Source organism: Dipteris shenzhenensis, chromosome 24 (genome assembly GCF_047967505.1).
Source record: "Dipteris shenzhenensis isolate YYH24624 ecotype China chromosome 24, Dip_SZ_1.0, whole genome shotgun sequence".
In the NCBI taxonomy this organism is placed as follows: Eukaryota; Viridiplantae; Streptophyta; class Polypodiopsida; order Gleicheniales; family Dipteridaceae; genus Dipteris; species Dipteris shenzhenensis.
In genome coordinates this window covers 16,885,329-16,906,764 of record NC_141619.1, presented here as the reverse complement: position 1 = coordinate 16,906,764, position 21,436 = coordinate 16,885,329, and the positions used below count along the sequence as shown (strand labels likewise).

General features: G+C 43.0%; 1 protein-coding gene across 4 annotated transcripts in view; it reads right to left on the bottom strand.

Annotated features, from left to right (window-relative positions):
- GCR1 (G-protein-coupled receptor 1) overlaps positions 1-21,436 on the bottom strand; it is a 162,840-nt gene that overhangs the window by 16,957 nt on the left and 124,447 nt on the right. For all 4 annotated transcript variants that reach the window (XR_015543294.1, XM_087395331.1, XM_087395329.1 and 1 more), the window contains exon 8: positions 6,995-7,138. Coding sequence is in view for 3 of the 4 variants with exons in the window: in XM_087395331.1 (XP_087251457.1) it covers positions 6,995-7,138 (144 nt within the window). In the remaining variant the exon portion in view is untranslated. The remainder of the gene's footprint in view (positions 1-6,994; positions 7,139-21,436) is intronic.

Here is a 21,436-nt window from a genome sequence, read left to right as displayed (position 1 = left end):
GTGGAGTCGATGGCCTAGGTCTCCATTTGCTGGTAGAGACAAGTGCCTATGTAGTATCTGCTGAATAGGATGGAGATTCTTTGTTGCGGCGATCCTTTTCAAGCAAAAGAGACACCATATCTTCGAATGTAGTCGATGCAATGTGAAGTACTTCAAGGGCATTCTCAAAGCGAGAAATCCCTTCCATACTTGTCGTCAGGACAGCCATTTTGTCCTCATCATTCGGGCAACACTTCAAATTGGAGAGTTGTTGAACTAACGATTGAATTTTTGCTATATGCGCACTCAAAGTATCAGACTCTTCCATTTTCAGCTTATAAAATTGCATTTTTAGAAATACCTTGGAGTTGGTGATCTTGTTACCAAATATATTCTCAAAGTGTGCCCAAATCTCCTTTGCCTTGGACTTGAAGTCGATGTGATGAATCAATGAATCATCTAGGCAAAGCCCGATGATTGCGATGGCCCTCGAATTGTGTTGCTTCCAAATCTTTCGTGTTTGAAGCTCCGTTGATGCTTCAAGTGCTTCATCATCTTCGATGGCATCCCAAACATTCTCCTTCATGAGAAGGAGTTGCACTTTTGTTTGCCATGTGGGAAATCCATCCCGCTTGAATTTGTCCTCAAGGAGAGAGTTGGTGGAAAGTGAACCCATAAAGCTGGCAGCTAGGAGAGAGAAGAGGGATGGATAGAATGAAGGGCACAAGCGAGTTGAGGGAGAAATGGAGGGCTGAGAAATGGCGGGCAAAAGGAAAAAAAAATGGCAGGCACAATGGAGATGTAGGAGAGGAAGAAATGGTGGGCAGAATACGGGCACCAACTTGCGGGCAGAAGCTCCAAGAGAATGTCAATCAGAAGGAGCAAATGGAAAGGTCAACGATGAAGAGGATGGATAGCTCCACGTTGAGATGGCTGCATCATGCTTGGGTTGTGAAATCATTGAGCTCTAGAACAAAATTCGCTTGCAGAAAAAAATTTCTTTACTTCTTGCAAGGGCTGTAACTTTTCAAAGAAAACTCAGATTGCAATGATGTAGAAACAAAATTTGTAGTACTCAAGTTCCTCTACAACTTTGCTGAAGACACAAAGCCCTGATTCTGCTTCTAGATCCGGATAGAAGCATCACATCGTCCGTAGGTCACAAAAAGATGTAGCTGAAGGAAGGAGAAGAGAGGTGGTGGATCATGGCGTTGAGAAGAGAGCTCTAGATGGAATTGGAGAAGCCATTCCTTCAAGAAAATGAGGGAGAGAGGCTTCAATGTCCTCAATCTCTTACCTCAACCTCTTGGAAGATAGTCTAGCTCTGATACCATATGAAGATGCAAGACATGGAATGGAATGGAAAGGAAAAGCAAGACTAGGAAAGCATAATGGAAATGAAATAATGCGAGAAAGAAATATACAACTAAGCAAAGTACTTACATGATCAAGAAAGGCATGAGGCTTGATGAAAATGACAATGAAAGTACAATGCCTTTATTATATGGGATAAGTCCCATAGTGACACATGGCGCTCTAGGATATAAAGTAGTATAGTACTACTCTAGAACACACTAAAAGTCACTCAAATTAACTCCATTTCCTAACAATGGCTAACGATAACAAGCAATCACACTATTTTTTAACGTAGATCAAAACCAAGCGCCAAGATTAATTGGCACACTTCTATGACTACAAATACTGTGTAAAATTCATGTAAATAAATCGATCATTAGCGATCACTGTTTTGAAATAATGGGAAAAAAGGTTAAGCTAAACATCATTCAGTCATCCCTATACCTTCAAATAATGATAAACATAATATATGACATGTTGAGAGACCACACTCAACATAATGTGATTACATGTGCATAGCACTACACATATAGAGTGCTATAAAGGAAAGGGTTAGATGCCCTGACCCTAACCCTAAATGGATTTGTATATATTCTGCATTTTCAACTAAATCTAGTGTACAGTTAGTCATTTGTGGTGTGCTCTCTAGCTGTGTCCTCTCTCCTCATCTCCACTCTTCTCCTCTCCTCTCTTCATATTTTGTCATGGTATTAGAGCTCCCTTGCCTTCCGGTAAGGCATTGCGATCCGCATGTGAGAGTATGAGAGCGTGTGATTGATTGAGAGATTAAGAGTTCTCTTGAGTGATCGTGAGTTCCTTCCGTTGAGAGAATTTCCGTCCATTTGGTGAGATATTTCCGTCATTCTTTTGAGAGAGAGATTTAGATTTATTCTTTCATTCATTCCGTTGAGAGAATGTGAAAGTGAGATGCTTTGAGAGAGATAGGGAGAGTTCGAGAGTGTTTCCTTTTAGAAAAAGGTGAGAGAATTTCAGGAGTTCTCTGTAAGGTTCATTTCGAGGTTCAGTGCGAGTGTTCTATTGATTGAGACACAGATCCTAAGGATCTATTTTTCTTACAAGAGAGAGAACTCTAGTCTAAGGAGTTCTAGCCTACATCGACTAAGACTCAAAAAAGACTGTCCAACCTCCACGGCCGACCACACAGGCACCAACGACCTCCAAACAATGCTCAGGCTCCTCAATAGGCAAGACAACGCACCAACATCTATCACGCCAATGCTTCTCCATCACCATCACCATCTCCATCAAGCCTCCAAACCGAACGACTCCTTCATCAACGCGGACGTTTTGCAGTGACCCTAAGGCTCTCAGCCAACCGGACTCCCTACGCCACCGGCAGTGACTTCCACGACCAATAGCAAAGCTTCGATCGACCTTAGCAACTCTACAAGCGACCACTCCAAACGAGCTGCCAACTGCGACCTCCAACTGAACATATGTTCTACGACGAGCTCACGGCACCCATGCAAGCCAGACTTGCAACAAACTCCTTCTACAACAACTACTCCAACGGACGGCTCATGCATCAGCTAGAACAGACAGCCTTGACCAACTACATCGACACACAAACGTCACCCGCTTCTGCTTCAACGGACAACGCCAGCCACAACGCATCCACAAACGACAACAGAGGCACCGACAGTCTTCAACAAGGCTCGGAGAAGCAGCACGACCGCATGCAATGATAGCTCTGTCAGCGTCAAACCTTCTGCAAGCCAGAGGACGATGGCATCAATGTCTAGCAACTCCACGACTCAGGCTTAGCTCCTTCTCTATGTAAGGCTCAACCTCTATAGCCCATTGCTTCAGTAGCTTCCACGAGCAGCCCAGGCTCAACAGCATACACCAGCGCCAAGGAGCTCGCGCATTCTGTCACCCTATCTGCAAGGGTATCCACACACACAGAGGTGTGGTCTATTGGCCGACACGTGGTAATCAACTAACCACGCCACAAGATAATAGGATAAGATCAAGTTAACCATGGGTTGGTCTACATTGTGCCATGTAGCACCTTATCTCCCACGTCCACATCAACACAAGGAGACCCTATCCTGTCACGTCATCAGACAGCTCATCAATTGCCACGTCATCCACGACACGTCACCACTGGCCCTTTGAGTGCCACGTCAACATGCTGAGGTGATCTGCCACGTCAACAACCTGACGTCATCATCCACGTCATCTGGGTTCACCTATCAACTACCACGTCACCTTGTCTAGTCAGCACTACCACATCATCATTGCCACGTGGCATTGACCCCTACCAGGCACACTGTGCATACACCACTCCTGCCACCTCAACACAAGGCTCCACAGGCGCAATCCCTGCTAGGCACAGTCACTGCATGTGACCGCCTAAGTGCCACATCATCATTGAGCACTTTGCACCCTTTTTGCCCGTCCACCTAGATCAAGCCGTATCTCTTGATCCAGAAAGAATTTGAGGACGCTCCAAAAAGGAGAATTGCTCGATTTTTCATGCTCTACGCGCTCGTCACATCCCGCACACATTTCGGCGCAAGTATCACTCACTTTTGAGCCTCGCCGAAAAATCCACTTCCTTCACGCACATCAGTCTCTACACCGACGCATCTGACCCAACACCTAAAAATAACCACAGAAAAATAAATTATTTGATGTTCTTTTCTTCGATCGACGGTTGATCATTGGTTTAGATCTAGATCAGAGTAGACTAGATCACCATAGTGAAGACGATTTGAATTTCTCCAAGTTGCTAATCTAAGCCATGCCCAAAATTCCCGACTAGTTCCTACTCGGAGTCACTCCCTACGCTCACACGGTTTCACATCATCACATTACCTGAAACCTGACGTTCATCAGTTCAGTGAGCAGACTTCAGAGTGTTCAGAGATATTCATCGACAGACCAAAAGACAGATAGCACATGATTTAATTTCACACACACATGCCACCATTGTAAAGCCTATTAGGCTATTTTCTGGCATTTGTGCACATCATTTTGAGCATTGTAAAGCCTCTTGGCTATTCCCAGCATCATTTGCCACAAGCCTTGTATTAGATTGGATTATAGATTGCAATTCTACCTTCACCAACAATTCAGATTTCACTTGCTATAGTCAGTGTTTTGCAGTTGATACAGATAGTTTGAGTTCATTTCTTGCACCATGTCTACGACTAGCAACCTCAATCTGGAGGCATCTGCTAAGCTAGACAACTCCAATTATGGCACATGGAAATACCGAATGGAGACCATTCTTATACTTCATGACAAATGGGAGTAGGTCGATGGATCTACACCTAGACCATTGGACAATCCAGCCAACAATAGCACTACTCCACCTATTGTCACAGCACCAGCAGCGGGATCTACAGCTACACAAATAGTTTCCGCATCTATAGCAGATCCTGCCATTTCCCGAGCACAGGAAGAATGGGACAAGAAAGACAAGTATGCATGTCATCTGATCAAGTAAAATGTGCAAGATGTCATGCTATGATAGCTCAACACCGTCAAGACATAAAGAAGCATGGGATATGTTCGTAGCTCTTTACGAGTCTAAGAACACTTCGAGGATTCTCACACTGAGAAACCAAATCAACCAAAGTTTCCGTTAACAGCAGCGAAACCGGTCATGCTTACGTACTCAGGATCAAAGATTACAACAATCAACTCGCAACAACAGGAGAGACCATAAATCCAGCAGAAATGGTTCAAGTCATCCGGAATGGACTAGGAGAGAGATACGAGAATCTAGTCCAAACAATTGCCATCCAACGGCGAATTCCAACACTAGAAGAACTTCAGTCAGTTTTACTTGGTGAAGAACTCTAGACTCAAGCCATTCATGCACGCAGAGGTCATTCCAATGATCAAGCATTCACAGCTTCAGATAGAAGCAAAGGCATAGGTAGAGGAAGCTGTAGAGGTAGATCATTCCATCGAAGTGGTCATCATCAACAACAAAATCAGCATCAAAGTCAGAATCAGCATCAGCATCATCCTCAGCAACATCAGCATCAACATCAACAAAGAGGAAATCATTCCAATAGAGGAAGATTCCAAGGACGAGGGAATGCATCCACTAACGTGTCAAACATCCAGTGCAACTACTATCATAAGTTTGGACACTATGAAAGAGATTGCCGCAAGAAGCAGTACGACCAAGGCAGTTAATCTAGTAACAATCAAGGGCATTTCCGCGGAAGAGAAAATCATCGTGGGAGAAGAACGACTTCTTATAGGCTCCCGTAGGGCACCAACCCCCTCCCAGCGGGGTCTATGAGACTCACATATCCGAGACCCTAGTCAGTGGATATACATGGGAGTATGCCTACAGAGATGAGACGAGGGATACAGGGGGAGTTCGAGGGTCAGGTGGAGTCACAATCCTTTACAGATCCACACTTTTGGGGACCATTTCAATAGAGCAGAGAGATGCACATTCCAAGTTTCTTTGGATCCGGATTCGGCACGTGGATAGCCAGGATCTGTTTGTTGCGGTTTGCTACTTCCCCCCTGAGACCTTCCACTTTGCTAGAGATATCCGAGGTGGGGATGAGGCATCTCCATTTACTGCTCTTTATCAATCCATTGTTGACGTTCTAGCCACGGAGAAATCCTCCTAGTTGGGGACTTCAACGCGAGGACAGGCGCCCGTCAGATACCACTCCTCGACTTCAGGGATGATTCCACTCTACTGCCAGACATTGACCTTGAGGATGCAGGTATGCTACGGGTTTTGACTGACAGACGAGGTCTAATCAAATCTTATGGGCAGGCCCTATTAGACCTCGCCAGGATGCATGATTTTCTTATTTATAATGGTCTTGACAGATTGCCCACCTCAACTGGTTTCACGTGCTTTCCACATGGGGGAGGCTCCAGCGTTGTTAATTACATCATGGGATCCCCTATCTTCAAATCTCGCATCACTAATTTTACTGTAGCACCTCTCCCTCCAGGGGATGATCATACCTATCTTTTCTTTAGCATTTCCACTCCCCGTCGCACAGCACCTTCCACCCCACTAAGTTCTTACTCCACCTATCATAGTATACACTTTGACCACGATCACTCACCTACTTACTCTGGCCATCTGTACATACTTCTCGCCTACAAGACCATTATGATTGGACATGTCATGTCCAAGATTTATGCATCAGTACTTGATTTCGAGGTCAACAGATTTGCAAAGTGCCGAGGACTTGGAGCAGCAAGACAGGCCGGATCTATGTTGTACCTAGGACTTAGTACTACCATTCTGCATTTCTTGCATTTTGCATTGGTGTGGATGCTCGTTTAGTAGCTCCACCACCACAGCTTGTTTGTACCAGGTTTTTTATAATCTCATAGACCCATCGGTCTTTCGAAGACTTTAATAAACTCTCTCTCTCTCTCTCTCTCTCTCTCTCATAGAGTGTCTCCCGCGACTTAAGTCACACTAAGGCGGAAGCATATTGTAAGATATATTGATCATAGTACACAGCTTCCAAAAATGGTGTCTTTTTTTCTACACAGCATCACCAGGCTGGTACACATACAGCTCCATGGCACAAGCAGAGGGTAAAATCATTTCACAGTTGCTTATATTTCTTTCCTGCTGCTAATTTCTCAGTTTATATAGGAATCACTTCTGAAAGAAAGGTTAAGTACATACCATCAAGGCTGCAGTTCCAATATCCAGACAATACAGCCAGAACATGTGTTCTTTCGGTGCTACAAAATCATGAATTCGATTGATGGTCCCAAACGTCCAAGACCCTATCAAAATTAAGGGATAATATCCCCATCTGTTCATAGCCTGGTTTACAAATAGAAAATAAACTCATAAGTTGATGTACTGTAAAGAACACAATCAAAGAAATTAAAAGATGAGACCCTAATAACTTATCCTTGAGGAACCAGAAAAGGAGGCATATGTAATCATGTCGAAACAAAGACATGTAAAGAAAGGCAATGATTGATCCTTTTTGAGAATATGGGGATTCTCAGAAGGAAGCTTTAGCACTTATTCATCTTTTCTTGCCACAACAACGATAAAAATGAGTAAGTTGCCACACTTGAAATAGCACGTGACTGTTTGTATCTCTTAGAGACATTAGCTTAAGCTCATGTTACTATCTGTGACCCTTAATCCAACTTAGAGTAGACTTGTAACATACACAAAAAGTAGCTTATGCTACTGTCTGTGACCCTTAATCCAGCTTAGAGCAGACTGTAACATTCACCCTGCAGATGTATACAGCAAGATATAGGAGCTTCAACAAGAACAATTATGAACGAAATCCCAGGTTTATTCCCAAACTCAGCAGGAAAATACAAAAAAGATGCTTCACCTTTGCATCAAAAGAATCTACTCACAATCTTTGAAACCATTGGCTTCCTATGCATAGCATACGCTACACGTTTTGACGTTCATATTTATATCATTAACACTCAAATGCATTAACATATATCCAGTTTACTTATACTTCAATAAACTGACCAACGCTCTTCCACTTGATCATAGACAACCAAGAATCAGGTTCACACACACACTAATAAGAATAAACCCGTTAACATACTAATTTCCTCACAGACATGGCCAGAGAGAGCCATATCAAAGGCAATCAACAACAAGCAAGTTTGGTTGTCTATCAACATGATACTGGTAAAATCAGTCTTGGACTCCCTTACTTTGTGGTTCTGGGTTCAAAATGCTAATTCCTAAAACCGTCTCAATCTTCTTGATACTTTCAGGATCAATGATGAACAAGGTGGTCTCACATAACACATAGGGGTATGTAGTGTATACAAGGTAGGCATTTTATTACCTACTTTTGTGCCAATTGGATTTGCCTCTTGAAGCCAAGGATTAAAGATCTATTGTACCACTTGATTAAAAATAGCCACATCACCTTATGAGTAAACATGAGTCCCAAAGCTCCCCCTTAGCACAAATTTCTTTGAGGGTTTGCAAGAGCACATGCCAAATTCGAGTGTTGATTTGGGCTTCACCTAGTCCCTAAAGCTTTTACATATAGATGCTTTGGGCCTTCAAGTGAGGTGGGGCACTCTCTCTTTCAAAGAATTTCGGCAAAGTTCAGCAAAGTATCTATTGGAGCATAGCATAGCCCTCCCTTGCAAGTAGGACTTTGGTTTGAGCCAAGGTGTCATGCCCATGGACCATGTCTGACATGTGCTTTAGGCGCATAAGACTTAATCAAAAAGCTTGCGGAGGCTTGGGGCTAGGCTGGTAATTGTCGGGTTGACTTGCAAGGACACAAATGAACTAGGGTTTCGAATCAGGGTTTCCACTATTTTTGGCGCACTCAGCTCGAGCCTATCTAAGGAGCCCAACGGTTCAATTTTGAGAGTGCAAGTTAGAGCAAGTCTAGTTCTTCCTTGCTGGTCTAGATTTTGGACCTTGTCGCAGATGCATGCCTACTTCCTAGCATAGCCCAAGACCCAGCAATTGATCCAAGGCCCCTAGGATGCCCCATGACGGTATGGGACACCAGGCTCATTGGGATCTGGTTGGGAGATGTGCCAGCACCTCAGCTCGTGGCTCAAAGGGGGCGTCCCAATTTCTTGAGTCTTTTAAAAGCTCACAGACTTCATGGTTGGGTGGTGAGCTAACCTCTCTTATAGAAGACCCAAATCTCTACTTCAGATTTTGCATATCAGCTCCAAGCTCCTGACTTGCACCTAAATAGTCCGCCCTGCATTCCAGGCAGATTTCTAGCCTCAAAATCGGTTTTTACTGCAGCGGGATTCAGATATCTCTCTGCCTGCAATCTTCAGAGCCAAATGACTTGCAGGAATTTCCAATGTCTGATTAGCATCACTCCTCCAAAGCTGAAATTCAGGTGTAAATCATGGTAGGGACTTGTCTGGAGATGATGATCACGGTCTATACAACTATCTGATCAGCAAGGATGTGCGATTTGATGCGGTCGTGTTGTATCATACCCAGCTGGTTCAACAGATCCATGCACTATAGTCTTCCATCACACTGCTGACAAACACCGTCCAGGCTCTTACTCATGTGGAAGTTATGGCTTCGGTGTTAGGCCAAAATATTACACCCGATCCGTATTCCAGATAACAAAAGGCTAGAACCAAGGTGCTACAAAAGTGGCATGCACACTTCTAATTTCACCCCAATTCTAATGACGAGAGAATTCAGCTTGCAGTAGGATACTTGTCCAGCAAAGCACTCCTTTGGTGGAAGAAAAATTACGGCCGAAACCTACCACCTAGGCTGAATTTGAAGAGTTCCTGACGGAGGAAGACTACGACAATGTGGGCAAGTTAAAAGCCCTCGACATTGGCCAAGTAGAGTCTCACTTTTTAAGATTATCTATAGACATTTAGAGACTTGCAGACATGTGCGACAAAGATGGATCCCATCACTTTGTTACGACTCTTTGTTGATGGAGCACGTGATCCTTATAAGCTTCATGTCAAGAATAAGAAGAGTACCACTTTGCAAGAGGCCATAAGCTATGCGCGCATATATGATGATACTATGACCTCAGCAAAGCGACCAGCCACTTTAGATACAAGACAGAAGAACAAACAGAAGTTCTTCTAGACGTCTTCTAGTACGGGGGAGGGCATGTCTCAGGACAGCCCTTCCAGGAAGAAGTTGAATTTGACAAAGAGAAATTGACATAGTTTTCTATGTACTGTGTTCTTAAGCGATGCTTCATCTCCCAGGATTACTGGGTCATACCAAGTCTCAATGTCCAAAAAGGAAAGATGCCCCGTGGGGACAAGGACCTAAACTGAAACCAAGCCAAGGCGGGGAGTATAAAGCTACCAACCAGACTTCTTTGACAAGTATTTTAGTTAATGTTATTACTTGCCATATTTCTTGCAATTGCACTTTTAATCATGAATTGTTTGGCCCCCATAATCTTTTCCAAGCCTATGTAGAAGTGAGGGACCAACAAAAACACATGCTCTTTGATCCAGGAAGCTCTCACAATTTGTAAATTATTAACTTGTGCAAAGATTGGGCTAACCACGAAACCTAGCGATCACACCTACGAGGTGCAACTTTCGGCTGGGAAGCAACTTTGAGATTGCAAGGTTGAGGACCTTTCAGGTCTATTTTGATGTATTGACATGCAATGTTATGCACTTAGATCATGTCTACTTGCTACTTGGGATAGAGTAGCTTAAAATCTACACTCATACACTTTCTATTTTGCATAGAGGTACCCAAGTATGTATACAGTGTGACGATGTTCATCCCTCCCAAGGACCTTTTGTATCTGGAATGCAACTGCGAAATATATTGCAAACAACTTCTTATGATGTGTTCCACTTTCTTAATTTGTTCTTCTATTTATGACAACAATGACTTAAGTGTGTTTGAACAACAAGAATTAAAGAAGTTGTTGACTGAATTTATTGATGTATTTTTAGCCCAACTGCCGTGAGCCTTACCTCCACAGAAAGGACAATGAATCATCGCATAGATTTAGTCCTAGCACTCAACCTATCAGTATTCCACCCTATAGGATGAGCCATCTTTGTGAAGCAAACATGAGGGAATTTGTCCAGAACAATGTAGTAGGTTGCCTAATTTGTCAAGTGACAAAGACTAAACGCCTAAGGAATGCAAGTTTATTACAGTGGTTGCAAATTCTTAGTAACAAATGATAAAGTATTTCCATGGATTTTATCACCGGTTTGCCAAGAATATGAAGGGTCATGATGCCATATGGATCGTTTGACAAAGACGGATAAATTTTTACCTACTAGATCAATGCTACAACAAGTCAATTGGCTCCATAGGTTATTGACCAATTATTTTTTCTGTATGGTTTGCCAATTAACGTAGTCAGCGATAGGGATTCTAAGTTGTAAGTGATTTCTTGACAATTGTCTTTGGTAAGTTAGATATTACTCTTAATATGAGTTCCTCTGAACATGCATAGTCTGATGGCTAGATAGACGTAGTACACCAAAAATTTTAGAAGATATGCTTCGTGCAATCCATCAGATGACATACTCCCCCTCTAAGAACTCACTACTGGGTTCATAAGAAAGTCCAAAACTCTCTTTGAAGGTTAGTCAATGTCTCCCATGCAGAATCCTCCTCAACACGATCCTTCCACTTAATCTTATATTCTGTGATAGTCCTATTTCTAACGTGATGCTCACGAAATCCAAGATACTTTTAGCTTCATATGGTACAAAGGTCAAATCTTCAACCTCTATAAGTTCTTGAGGAATTACCAACTGATCCTCAGCACCCAATAATTCCTTTAGTCTGCTGACATGAAAAACTGGATGAACTCTTACATCCTTGGCAAACTGTAACATCTCTTGCATATCTTGCATAAACAATTTTCAATCATCGTTCTTGATTCCCTTGAATCCGACCATTATTGGTGACTTAGGATGAAATCCGTACATAAGCATGAAAGGACAGAAACAAGTACTTGAATGCTTTGCACTATTATAAGCAAATTGAATCATGGGTTAAGTATTCTACCCATGAAGACTGTCTCTTGGAAACGTACCCGACGTGTACTTTAGGCGCACAAGACTAGCTCAGGAAGCCTATTGAGGCTTTGGGCTAGGCAAGTAATTCTTGGGTGGAGTTACAAGGGCACAAATGAATTAGAGTTTTGAATTAGGGTTTTTGCTATTTTTGGCGTGCTTAGCTATATAAGGATCCTAGGGGTTTAGTTTTCAATGTGCAATTTAGAGCGAGAGTTCTTTCTTGTCGGTCTGGATCTTGGATCGTGCCACGGACGTGCGCCTACTTACTAGCGTAGCCCAAGGCCCAATAGCTAATCAGGACGCCACCTCGTTGTATGGAACACCACGCTGGTTGGGATCTGGTTGGGAGATGTGCCAGTAGCTCAGCTCGTGGCTTCGAGAAGTCATCCCAATTTCTCAAGTCTTTTCCTCGCGGACGTCATGGTTGAGTGGTGAGCTAGCCTGCACCCTTCTATGTTGTTTCTATGGTTATTTATTTGTGCTGGTTTTACAGGTCTAGAATTTTAGGAGCTCTAGCGTTGTGTCACAAGGTCTACTTGTGACTATAGCTCACCTGCAAAGATGAAAAGATGAGGAGCCAAGGGGCAGTCTTTCCAATCCAATGATTTTAACATGCCCCCCTCCATGAAGACTCTGCTGCAAGAATGTCTATACAAGGTGAAGTATTGCTAACTAAAACACAATTGGAGCATAGTGCCATCCAAGAAGAATCATTCAATAATATTATTATCTCGAAATTGAGACGACCAACCATAATAAGTCTTCTGAGCATACTCGCTGACCTTCAAAAACTAAGAATGTTATGAAAATACACTCTATCCAAATGATGTTTGGGAGGAGAGGCTTGAGTAATAGTGCAAGTTCTTTTGCTAGAATCGTATATGCCATGCAAGGAAGGGTGGTATTAAGCCCCATGACTCAGGCAAGCGCTTGACTTCAACTCTACTATTTATCAAACAACAGTGCAGAGCCCATGAACATCGTACCAAGCCCTTGAGGCTTCAGCGAATGAGCTCATCTACCTCCAATAGTAGGCTATATATCTCGAATAACCCCCAAGGATAAGCTGTACACCATCAAGAAAGCTGGTCCATTTGATAGTTAGAACTTGCCATACCACATGCCCCTTACACCAGGGCAACTTCCTCTCACAAGATGTCCCTAATAATGACCCTTGGCTTGTTTTGATAAGTGTAACTTCGATACCTTTAGCATCCACCTCTAATTTTAGGAGTATGCCCTAAATAGTCTATTTTTCCGTACAAGGACATCTTTTCCTAGATTAGCCTCATTTTTCCAAAATAGCTCTCACCATAAAGATGTTCTCATTCAATCATTGGTCTTTGATTCACCTTGCCACTATGCCCATCTAGATGAGATCTCAACCTCATGCACACTAACTATAATCTCAACCTTATGTACATGTTTCAGCTTATCGAGCAGGTTACTACATTTCTAACGTAATCCTCGGCTTCCACTGATATTGATCTACCCTTAACTCAATCCTCGCTATTGTTGATCCTTGGATTAGATTATGCCTTAATCTCAAATCCATCCAAATCCTATGTTCATTTGACCTTAACCCTAAATCATCAAATATTACTTAAGCTGAGGTTTGCCTCGTCAAGGACGAAACATCGTTTCCGCAATTAAATATATTTATATCCTCATAGATCTAGCTCACACGTTGACCACTATCTAGACAGACACAGTAGATACCTTGATGGCCATATGGGTGAGGATGTAGGGGTCTTTGCGTGCAGCTTCCTCTAGGAGGGCAATATTTCTAAAGCAATGGAGAGGCTCCCCCTTTTTCTTTGAATCACCTACTGGGTTGAGATGGCAGTTCCAACCTCAACCGTGGTTCCTTCACTTTTCTTGGTGAAGTTGCATATCACACACACACACACACACACAAATGGGGAGAGAGAGAGAAAGAAAGTCTATTAACGTCTACGGAAGACCAGCGGGTCTATGGGACACACACACACACACACAGAGAAAGAAAGAAAGAAAGAAAGGTGTATTAACGTCTTCAGAAGACCTCGCAGGTCTATGAGACAAGATACAAGATATTTATAACCCATACAAGCCACTGTGGGCTGAAGCAAAGGGCTCACTAAGGCCCTTGCTAAGTGCTAAGTGATAAGAATGCAAAAAGCTGTAAAGGCCAGGTTGCCAATTTCCAATATTCAAGCTTTTTCCAGAGCTTGATTAGAACCCAATCAATTTGCTGTCGATGAGTAAATCCCAAGCCCAAAGGATAACCAAGGTGTCGAACTAACTGAGTGGGTGGAATGATCTCCCCTAGCCATAAGAGACTATGCCAGTCTTTAAGATACAATGGGAGCACCTTAGACTTTTGAAAGTTAACATGAAGGCCATCTGCCAAACCATAAACTGAAAGGGCTTGCATCAAAGCAGAAAGATCAGGCGGAGTATTCCTTGGAGTAAAGAAAGAATCATCAGCATAGGCCTGAGCAACCATGCTGCGATTTTCATCCAGTTCCAAACCATGGAGAGAATCTATAGCCACTAGATGATCAATGTATTGCAGCATAGGATGAGTATCAATAGCATACAATAAAGCACTAAGGCGACAGCCCTAACAAACCGAACTATGAAGAGTCCATGGATTCTTCAGAGATGTCTCCAGAAAGAATACAAGTAGCATTGCTATCCCTGTAGAGCCAATAAATAACCTGCTGCATTTTTATTCCAAAGCCCAAGGCTCGCATTGTTTACAAGATGAACTCCCATTGAACTGTGTCAAAAGCTTTGGCAAGGTCAATCTGTACGAGCAAAACATCGTGCTACAATTTAACATGCACAACAATCTCCTGTATGGCTCGCATAAATGATTTACCATAATCCTGAATCACAGCTAGCATTCGAGCAACAAAAGCCTGCCATGCATAATCCATATCAAAAATCATTTGAGAAGAGAGAGGCTACACACACACACGTACTTTTTTTTTTGTGAACACTTTGATTGATTATATTACAAGAATAGTCACCTCAGAAAAGAGGCGCTAGAAAAAAAATCAACTGAAGATCTCAATATAATCCAAATATACATCCTTATCTATCCGGCGAGTCTCCAAGCAATCAAAGAAAGATTGCTGCAGAGAATGCTTGAAGAAAGCAAACAAAGAAAAATTGGGATCACTAAAGACTCTACAATTGCGATCTGTCCATAAAGTCCAAAGTGCCCAATAGCGAGTCCAAACAAAGAAAAGATGAAACTTTGGTCGTTGTCGATGAAAACCAAAGAGCCTGAAAAATTTCCCGAAGACAAGAGTCGGGAATCTCGTTCGTAGCCAATGTCGAAGAGAATCCAGAAACTGCCGAGAAGACGGGCAATGCCAGAATAAATGACATGAAGCAGGAGCAATTTGCCTACGGGCCGGTAACTGTACAGATGAAAAAACTCCCAAAAGTACTCACCATAAAAAACACGTTGTCGAAGTGGAACCTTATATGCCCACAGTTGCCACAGTCTTTTCCTCCACCAATTAGCTGGCTGATGCATTTGCCAAAGAGAATTACCCCTTGAAACCCAGGGTTGAGGCAAAAGGATTTTGAATAATGCAAGCACAGTAATCTGAGATAGCCTGAAAGGATGAGAGGAGACCCAAGGGAAGTCAATGTCCAATCCTCTAATCGATCCTGGAGTTCCAAAGAGGGAATCGGAACCAAAGGTGAAAGCATACAAGTGATTTGCTGCCACAAAGTACGATAATGAGAACCCAAACCATACTATGTGGCTGCCAGAGAAAAGGGAAGCATAGATCCATCATCATGAATAACATCAGCAACAATATTGATCCCTTTAAAGAAATAAAGTAACAACGGCGAGGTTCCTGTAAAGCAAGCGGAGGCCGAAAAACTTTGGAGGAGTGACTGCTTTCAGCCCGCAAAGAATTACCCATCAGAGACTGTCGACCATGTCATTCTAGGTGAGACGGAATATGCTTCTAGGCAAAAAGCAATTTGGAGACCATAGGGCAGCCATGCAAAGTGCCATCAATGCATCCAAACAAGAAATCCCACTGATTGGGATGCCAATGACCAAAGGTCAATGATCCAATACTTTTGCACCAACAACGTTTTGATCTTTTTGACTTCTGAGCAAATTGCTCATCCTTCAGAGCGCGGAAGTTCAGCTACCAGACAACCCAGCAAAAGGAGATTTGCAAAGAGCCTGATGATGAGCTTGACGAAGAGTTTGTAAAAGGCAAGATCCAAGAGTTTCCTTTGAAGAAGATTCCTCGATTTCAGCATCTCTTTGAGGCTGATTCTATGGAGCGCATGTTGAAACAGGTGACGGTTTTTGCCCCCAAGGAAGTGAGCCAGAGGCGTTTTCTAGCTCATCACAACTCCGAACACGCCATAGCTCAAGGCATTCTCCTAGCCCATCACTACCCCGAAAACGCCATAGCTTGGGACAAAGGGAAAGGAGTTCACATCCAAGAAGAAGAAGATCGCCCACTCCCAAAGCAAAAGAAAATCTCATAGTTCTAGTCCCTCTTTTCTAGTACGAGATCGTCTTCCTCTTCCTCCCCTTTGTCTGCAGAACTCTTCACGCCAAGGACATCGAGGAAAGCACTCAAAGACTAAGGAGAAAGAGTTCAAAGAAGGAGGCAAGTCCGTCTGCTTCGTCACACATGCTGGAGCCTAAGGACAAACAAAGAAAGCTATGCAGTTCATACACAATTTGACGTGGCCTTTGGCACAAGGAGGAAGCTTCAGATGGTGAGTTTGCATGGCACAGGTACAATGACTGCTTGGTGAAGTTCAGAGTTGGTTAATGGGAGTGTCCCAAGACATGGACGAAACTCAAGTAACATTTCTACCAGCAGTTTCTTCCCAAGCAGTTTGCGAACGAAGTGCATATTGAATGGGAAGGCCTTTGCATGACTGAAGGAGAAACAGTTAGAGTCCTTACAAGCAAAGATTTCAGCATGCTTAATTGCAAGATATCCCAAACAAAGTTCAGCTTCCGAAGTATCAAGTAGGATTTATTCAAGCCTTTGTGAACATCCTGCCCAATACTTAGATAAGGGACCTTATGCATTCTTTACAGTTGCATTCCTTATTAATATGAAGCACACATTCAACTCACAAAGGGAAGGAGGGCGTACTAGTACGAGAAAAGAAGAACTTACCAACGCCTCGGACTGTAAAGAAAGAGTCCCAGCCTCAAAAGCCAAGGGGAGATCAAAAGCCCTACAAAGGCAAGTCCAAGTTTACTCCAAAACAAATCGAGACCTTATGAAAGAAGGGTGAGTGTTTCCGATGCGGAGTCAAATAAGAGGGAGACTCAATAAACACTATTTCACTAGTCTTCTCTTGGCCTCAGACATGGTAGAGAAACTATTTCTCAGGATTGATTCAGATGCGAATGTCATTATGCACATTGCCTTAGAATTCAATGCCTCCCTTCTTACTACAAACGAGGGCATTCCTAAGGTGATGCCAAGTAGAGAGTATTGCAGATTATTACTACATTGGTAAATCGGATATGAAGATTCTACTTGATGCACCTTTCATCAATCTAGAATTCACGACAACTCATTGGCAAAATCAGCCTATAGTTGCAACCCTTTCTTCATCATCTTATTCATGACACGTAGATAGGCTTTGTGCATGGCTTGGTAATTTTTCATGACATCTTTTAATTCTAGGAGGCTTGGCAGTGGTCTATGCATAGTAGCCAAGCTTTGATCATTGCTTATGACAGAGTTCTGAAATATTCAGGAGATACCTTGGTATGCTTTGGTTTTTACAATGCTTGGATCAGCGGAGTTTTCCTCTTTGTACAAATCAGCCCACACGTAGGTCCTTATCAGAGGGGTTAGAGGAGACAAATTTTGTAGGCCATTCTATGGGCTATCCATAGGTGCCACTCATTCCTTGGGATGTGCCTTGTAGGCCTAGTTATAGGCAGTTAGGACACTTGGTACAATTAGGTCATGTACCAGTTAGTACAGTTAGTACCACTAGGACACCCTATCCTAGGGACACCATTAGAGCCTCGTTTTCATTTCTCATTTGAGGATGGCAGTGGTGCATCTGATGTCACTCTCTATCAACAGGCCGTTGGTTGTTTGATTTATTTATGCCATACCAGACACGATCTTCAATATATTGTCTCACAATTGAGAAGATATATGCACATCCCCTCTACACACTATTGGCAGGCCGTGAAGCGTGTCTTCAGGTACCTCAAAGGCAATCAGTATTTGGGCCTTCTCTATGAGGCCAATTCTTCACTTGTCATGCATGGATTCACTGATAGTAATTGGGCTGGTTGTTCCGACACCCATGTGTCACATACTGGGGCAGTTATTTCATGCTTGGTACTTGATGCATCTCTTGGTTCAGCAAGAAGTAGACTACAGTTGCTACTTCTAGCTGTGGTCTATGCATAGTAGCCAAGCTTTGATCATTGCTTATGATAGAGTAGACTGAAATATTCAGGAGATACCTTGGTATGCTTTGGTCTTTACAATGCTTGGATCAGCGGGGTTTTCCTCTTTGTACAAATCAACCCACAGGTAGGTCCTTATCAAAGGGGTTAGAGGAGACAAATTTTGTAGGCCATTCTATGCGCTATCCATAGGTGCCACTTATTCCTTGAGATGTGCCTTGTAGGCCTAGTTATAGGCAGTTAGGACACTTGGTACAATTAGGTCATGTACCAGTTAGTACAGTTAGTACCACTAGGACACCCTATCCTAGGGACACCATTAGAGCCTCGTTTTCATTTCTCATTTGAGGATGGCAGTGGTGCATCTGATGTCACTCTCTATCAGCAGGCCGTTGGTTGTTTGATTTATTTATGCCATACCAGACACGATCTTCAGTATGTTGTCTCACAGTTGAGAAGATATATGCACATCCCCTCTACACACTATTGGCAGGCATTGAAGCGTGTCTTCAAGTACCTCAAAGGCAATCAGTATTTGGGCCTTCTCTATGAGGCCAATTCTTCACTTGTCATGCATGGATTCACTGATAGTAATTGGGCTGGTTGTTCCGACACCCATGTGTCACATACTGGGGCAGTTATTTCATGCTTGGTACTTGATGCATCTCTTGGTTCAGCAAGAAGCAGACTACAGTTGCTACTTCTAGCTGTGGTCTATGCATAGTAGCCAAGCTTTGATCATTGCTTATGATAGAGTAGACTGAAATATTCAGGAGATACCTTGGTATGCTTTGGTTTTTACAATGCTTGGATCAGCGGGGTTTTCCTCTTTGTACAAATCAACCCACAGGTAGGTCCTTATCAAAGGGGTTAGAGGAGACAAATTTTGTAGGCCATTCTATGGGCTATCCATAGGTGCCACTTATTCCTTGGGATGTGCCTTGTAGGCCTAGTTATAGGCAGTTAGGACACTTGGTACAATTAGGTCATGTACCAGTTAGTACAGTTAGTACCACTAGGACACCCTATCCTAGGGACACCATTAGAGCCTCGTTTTCATTTCTCATTTGAGGATGGCAGTGGTGCATCTGATGTCACTCTCTATCAGCAGGCCGTTGGTTGTTTGATTTATTTATGCCATACCAGACACGATCTTCAGTTTGTTGTCTCACAGTTGAGAAGATATATGCACATCCCCTCTACACACTATTGGCAGGCCGTGAAGCGTGTCTTCAGGTACCTCAAAGGCAATCAGTATTTGGGCCTTCTCTATGAGGCCAATTCTTCACTTGTCATGCATGGATTCACTGATAGTAATTGGGCTGGTTGTTTCGACACCCATGTGTCACATAGTGGGGCAGGTATTTCATGCTTGGTACTTGATGCATCTATTGGTTCAGCAAGAAGCAGACTACAGTTGCTACTTCTAGCTATGAAGCTAAGTACAGAGTAGCTTTTACAGCTATAGTGGAGTGTGTTTGGCTCCGGAAGTTGCTTGCATATCTACATGTATGTCAGAATGCTCCTATAGTCATCTTCACTGATAACCAGAGTGCTTTGGTTGTTGCATGGAATCTAGTGTTCGAGATACTTCAGCCCATACCATGGAGGGGGGTTTGTAGGCCATTCTATGGGCTGTCCATAGGTGCCACTCTTTCCTTGGTAAGTGCCTTGTAGGCCTAGTTATAGGTAGTTAGGACACTTGGTACAGTTAGGTCATGTACCAGTTACTACAGTTAGTACCACTATGACACCCTATCCTAGGTTTTCATCATATAGGCAATTCATTACAGCAGCTCCATTGCTTCATTTATTGAGCTTCCATTCAGATCTATAAATCAGCCCCGCAAGGATGGAGCCCCTTTTTTGTATGTATTCACAGTTGAAGCCATGAGCATCTTTCTGAGATTCCAGGCAAACATTATTGGGTAAGACTTCCTCTCAAACACAATGAGGAGCTTCTAGATAGTGAGCTTGGAGATGACACTACTGTTTTGCCACTCCACAAAATCTGACTTCCATCAAGGCAGCCTTGAATTTATTCTATATTGCAGAAGGTGCACATACTGATTGGAATAAAGCCAAAGGTTTTTGGATCAGTGAGGACACCCTATATTGGGGGCTAATTTTGGCTTCACGTGGATTCAAAGGGGTTTCTCCATCAAATATTTTGGCTGTGAGGTCAGGCTGGTCATTTCTCATTAAGAACAATTTGGTCCACTGTTGGAGAGCATTAGGTCCGGCTAGACTTGACCTTGCGTCAAAAGCGGTAACTGTCAACTTGGTACTGCTAGCAATAGCTTGACTTATTTACTCATGTTGTGTCCTTCTAGAGATTGCATCTCTCAGCTCAAAGGACCGATCAGAAATTTCTTATGGAGGGGGCTTGATGGTTTAAGCAAATACCAGAGCTAGGGCTTGGGAGACCCCGATTCTCCCTTTGCAGGATGGGGGCTTTAGTATCATAGATCCCCATGGCTTTGCTTTGCAAGTTAGAGGGGTGTTCTTCCAAGGCAGGAGCCTTGGAAAGACTTCTTTATTTAAAGCATTGGTTCTTATACCCCCTCTTCGACTAATTACTGGATGGACCACAATAGATGGATTTTTACTTCAGCACACCTTAGGATGCCTTGCTCCCCTCTTATGGCTTCTATCTTGAAAGCTGAGGGAAGCTTCATGAACTCTCTTCAAAGGATCCCACCCCCCCCTTTCACAGGAAGACCTTGATAGGAAGCTATCATGTGAAGTGACTGAGTTCTTGATTATCATGGAAGACCTCTAGGTTCTTTTGGTTATATCTAGTGGTTTAGATGGGGGAGAGGTTATGCTTCCTCTATGGGCTCCTAGAAGACCTTAAAAAACCTTTCCGGGGAGTATAGATCTCAGATGGTCAATCACATAAGAGGAAGTGAAAGAAGAATTGAGCAGATTGACGCAGCTTTCAGAGGTTACTACAAGATTGAGATGGCACCTTCAGCCTCACTCCTAGCTTTTTGGTTGAGTAAGATAGCACCCTCTAAGCTTATTCTCATGCTATGCATGATGTACTTCTTATCTTGAGCTCTTTGCGCTTGGGGATTCTTTTCTACTTAATAGAAGTCTTTTTCAGAGGAGGGGGGAGGGGAGAGTGATAGATGCCAACTCTCCTCCCTACACTGTGGATTG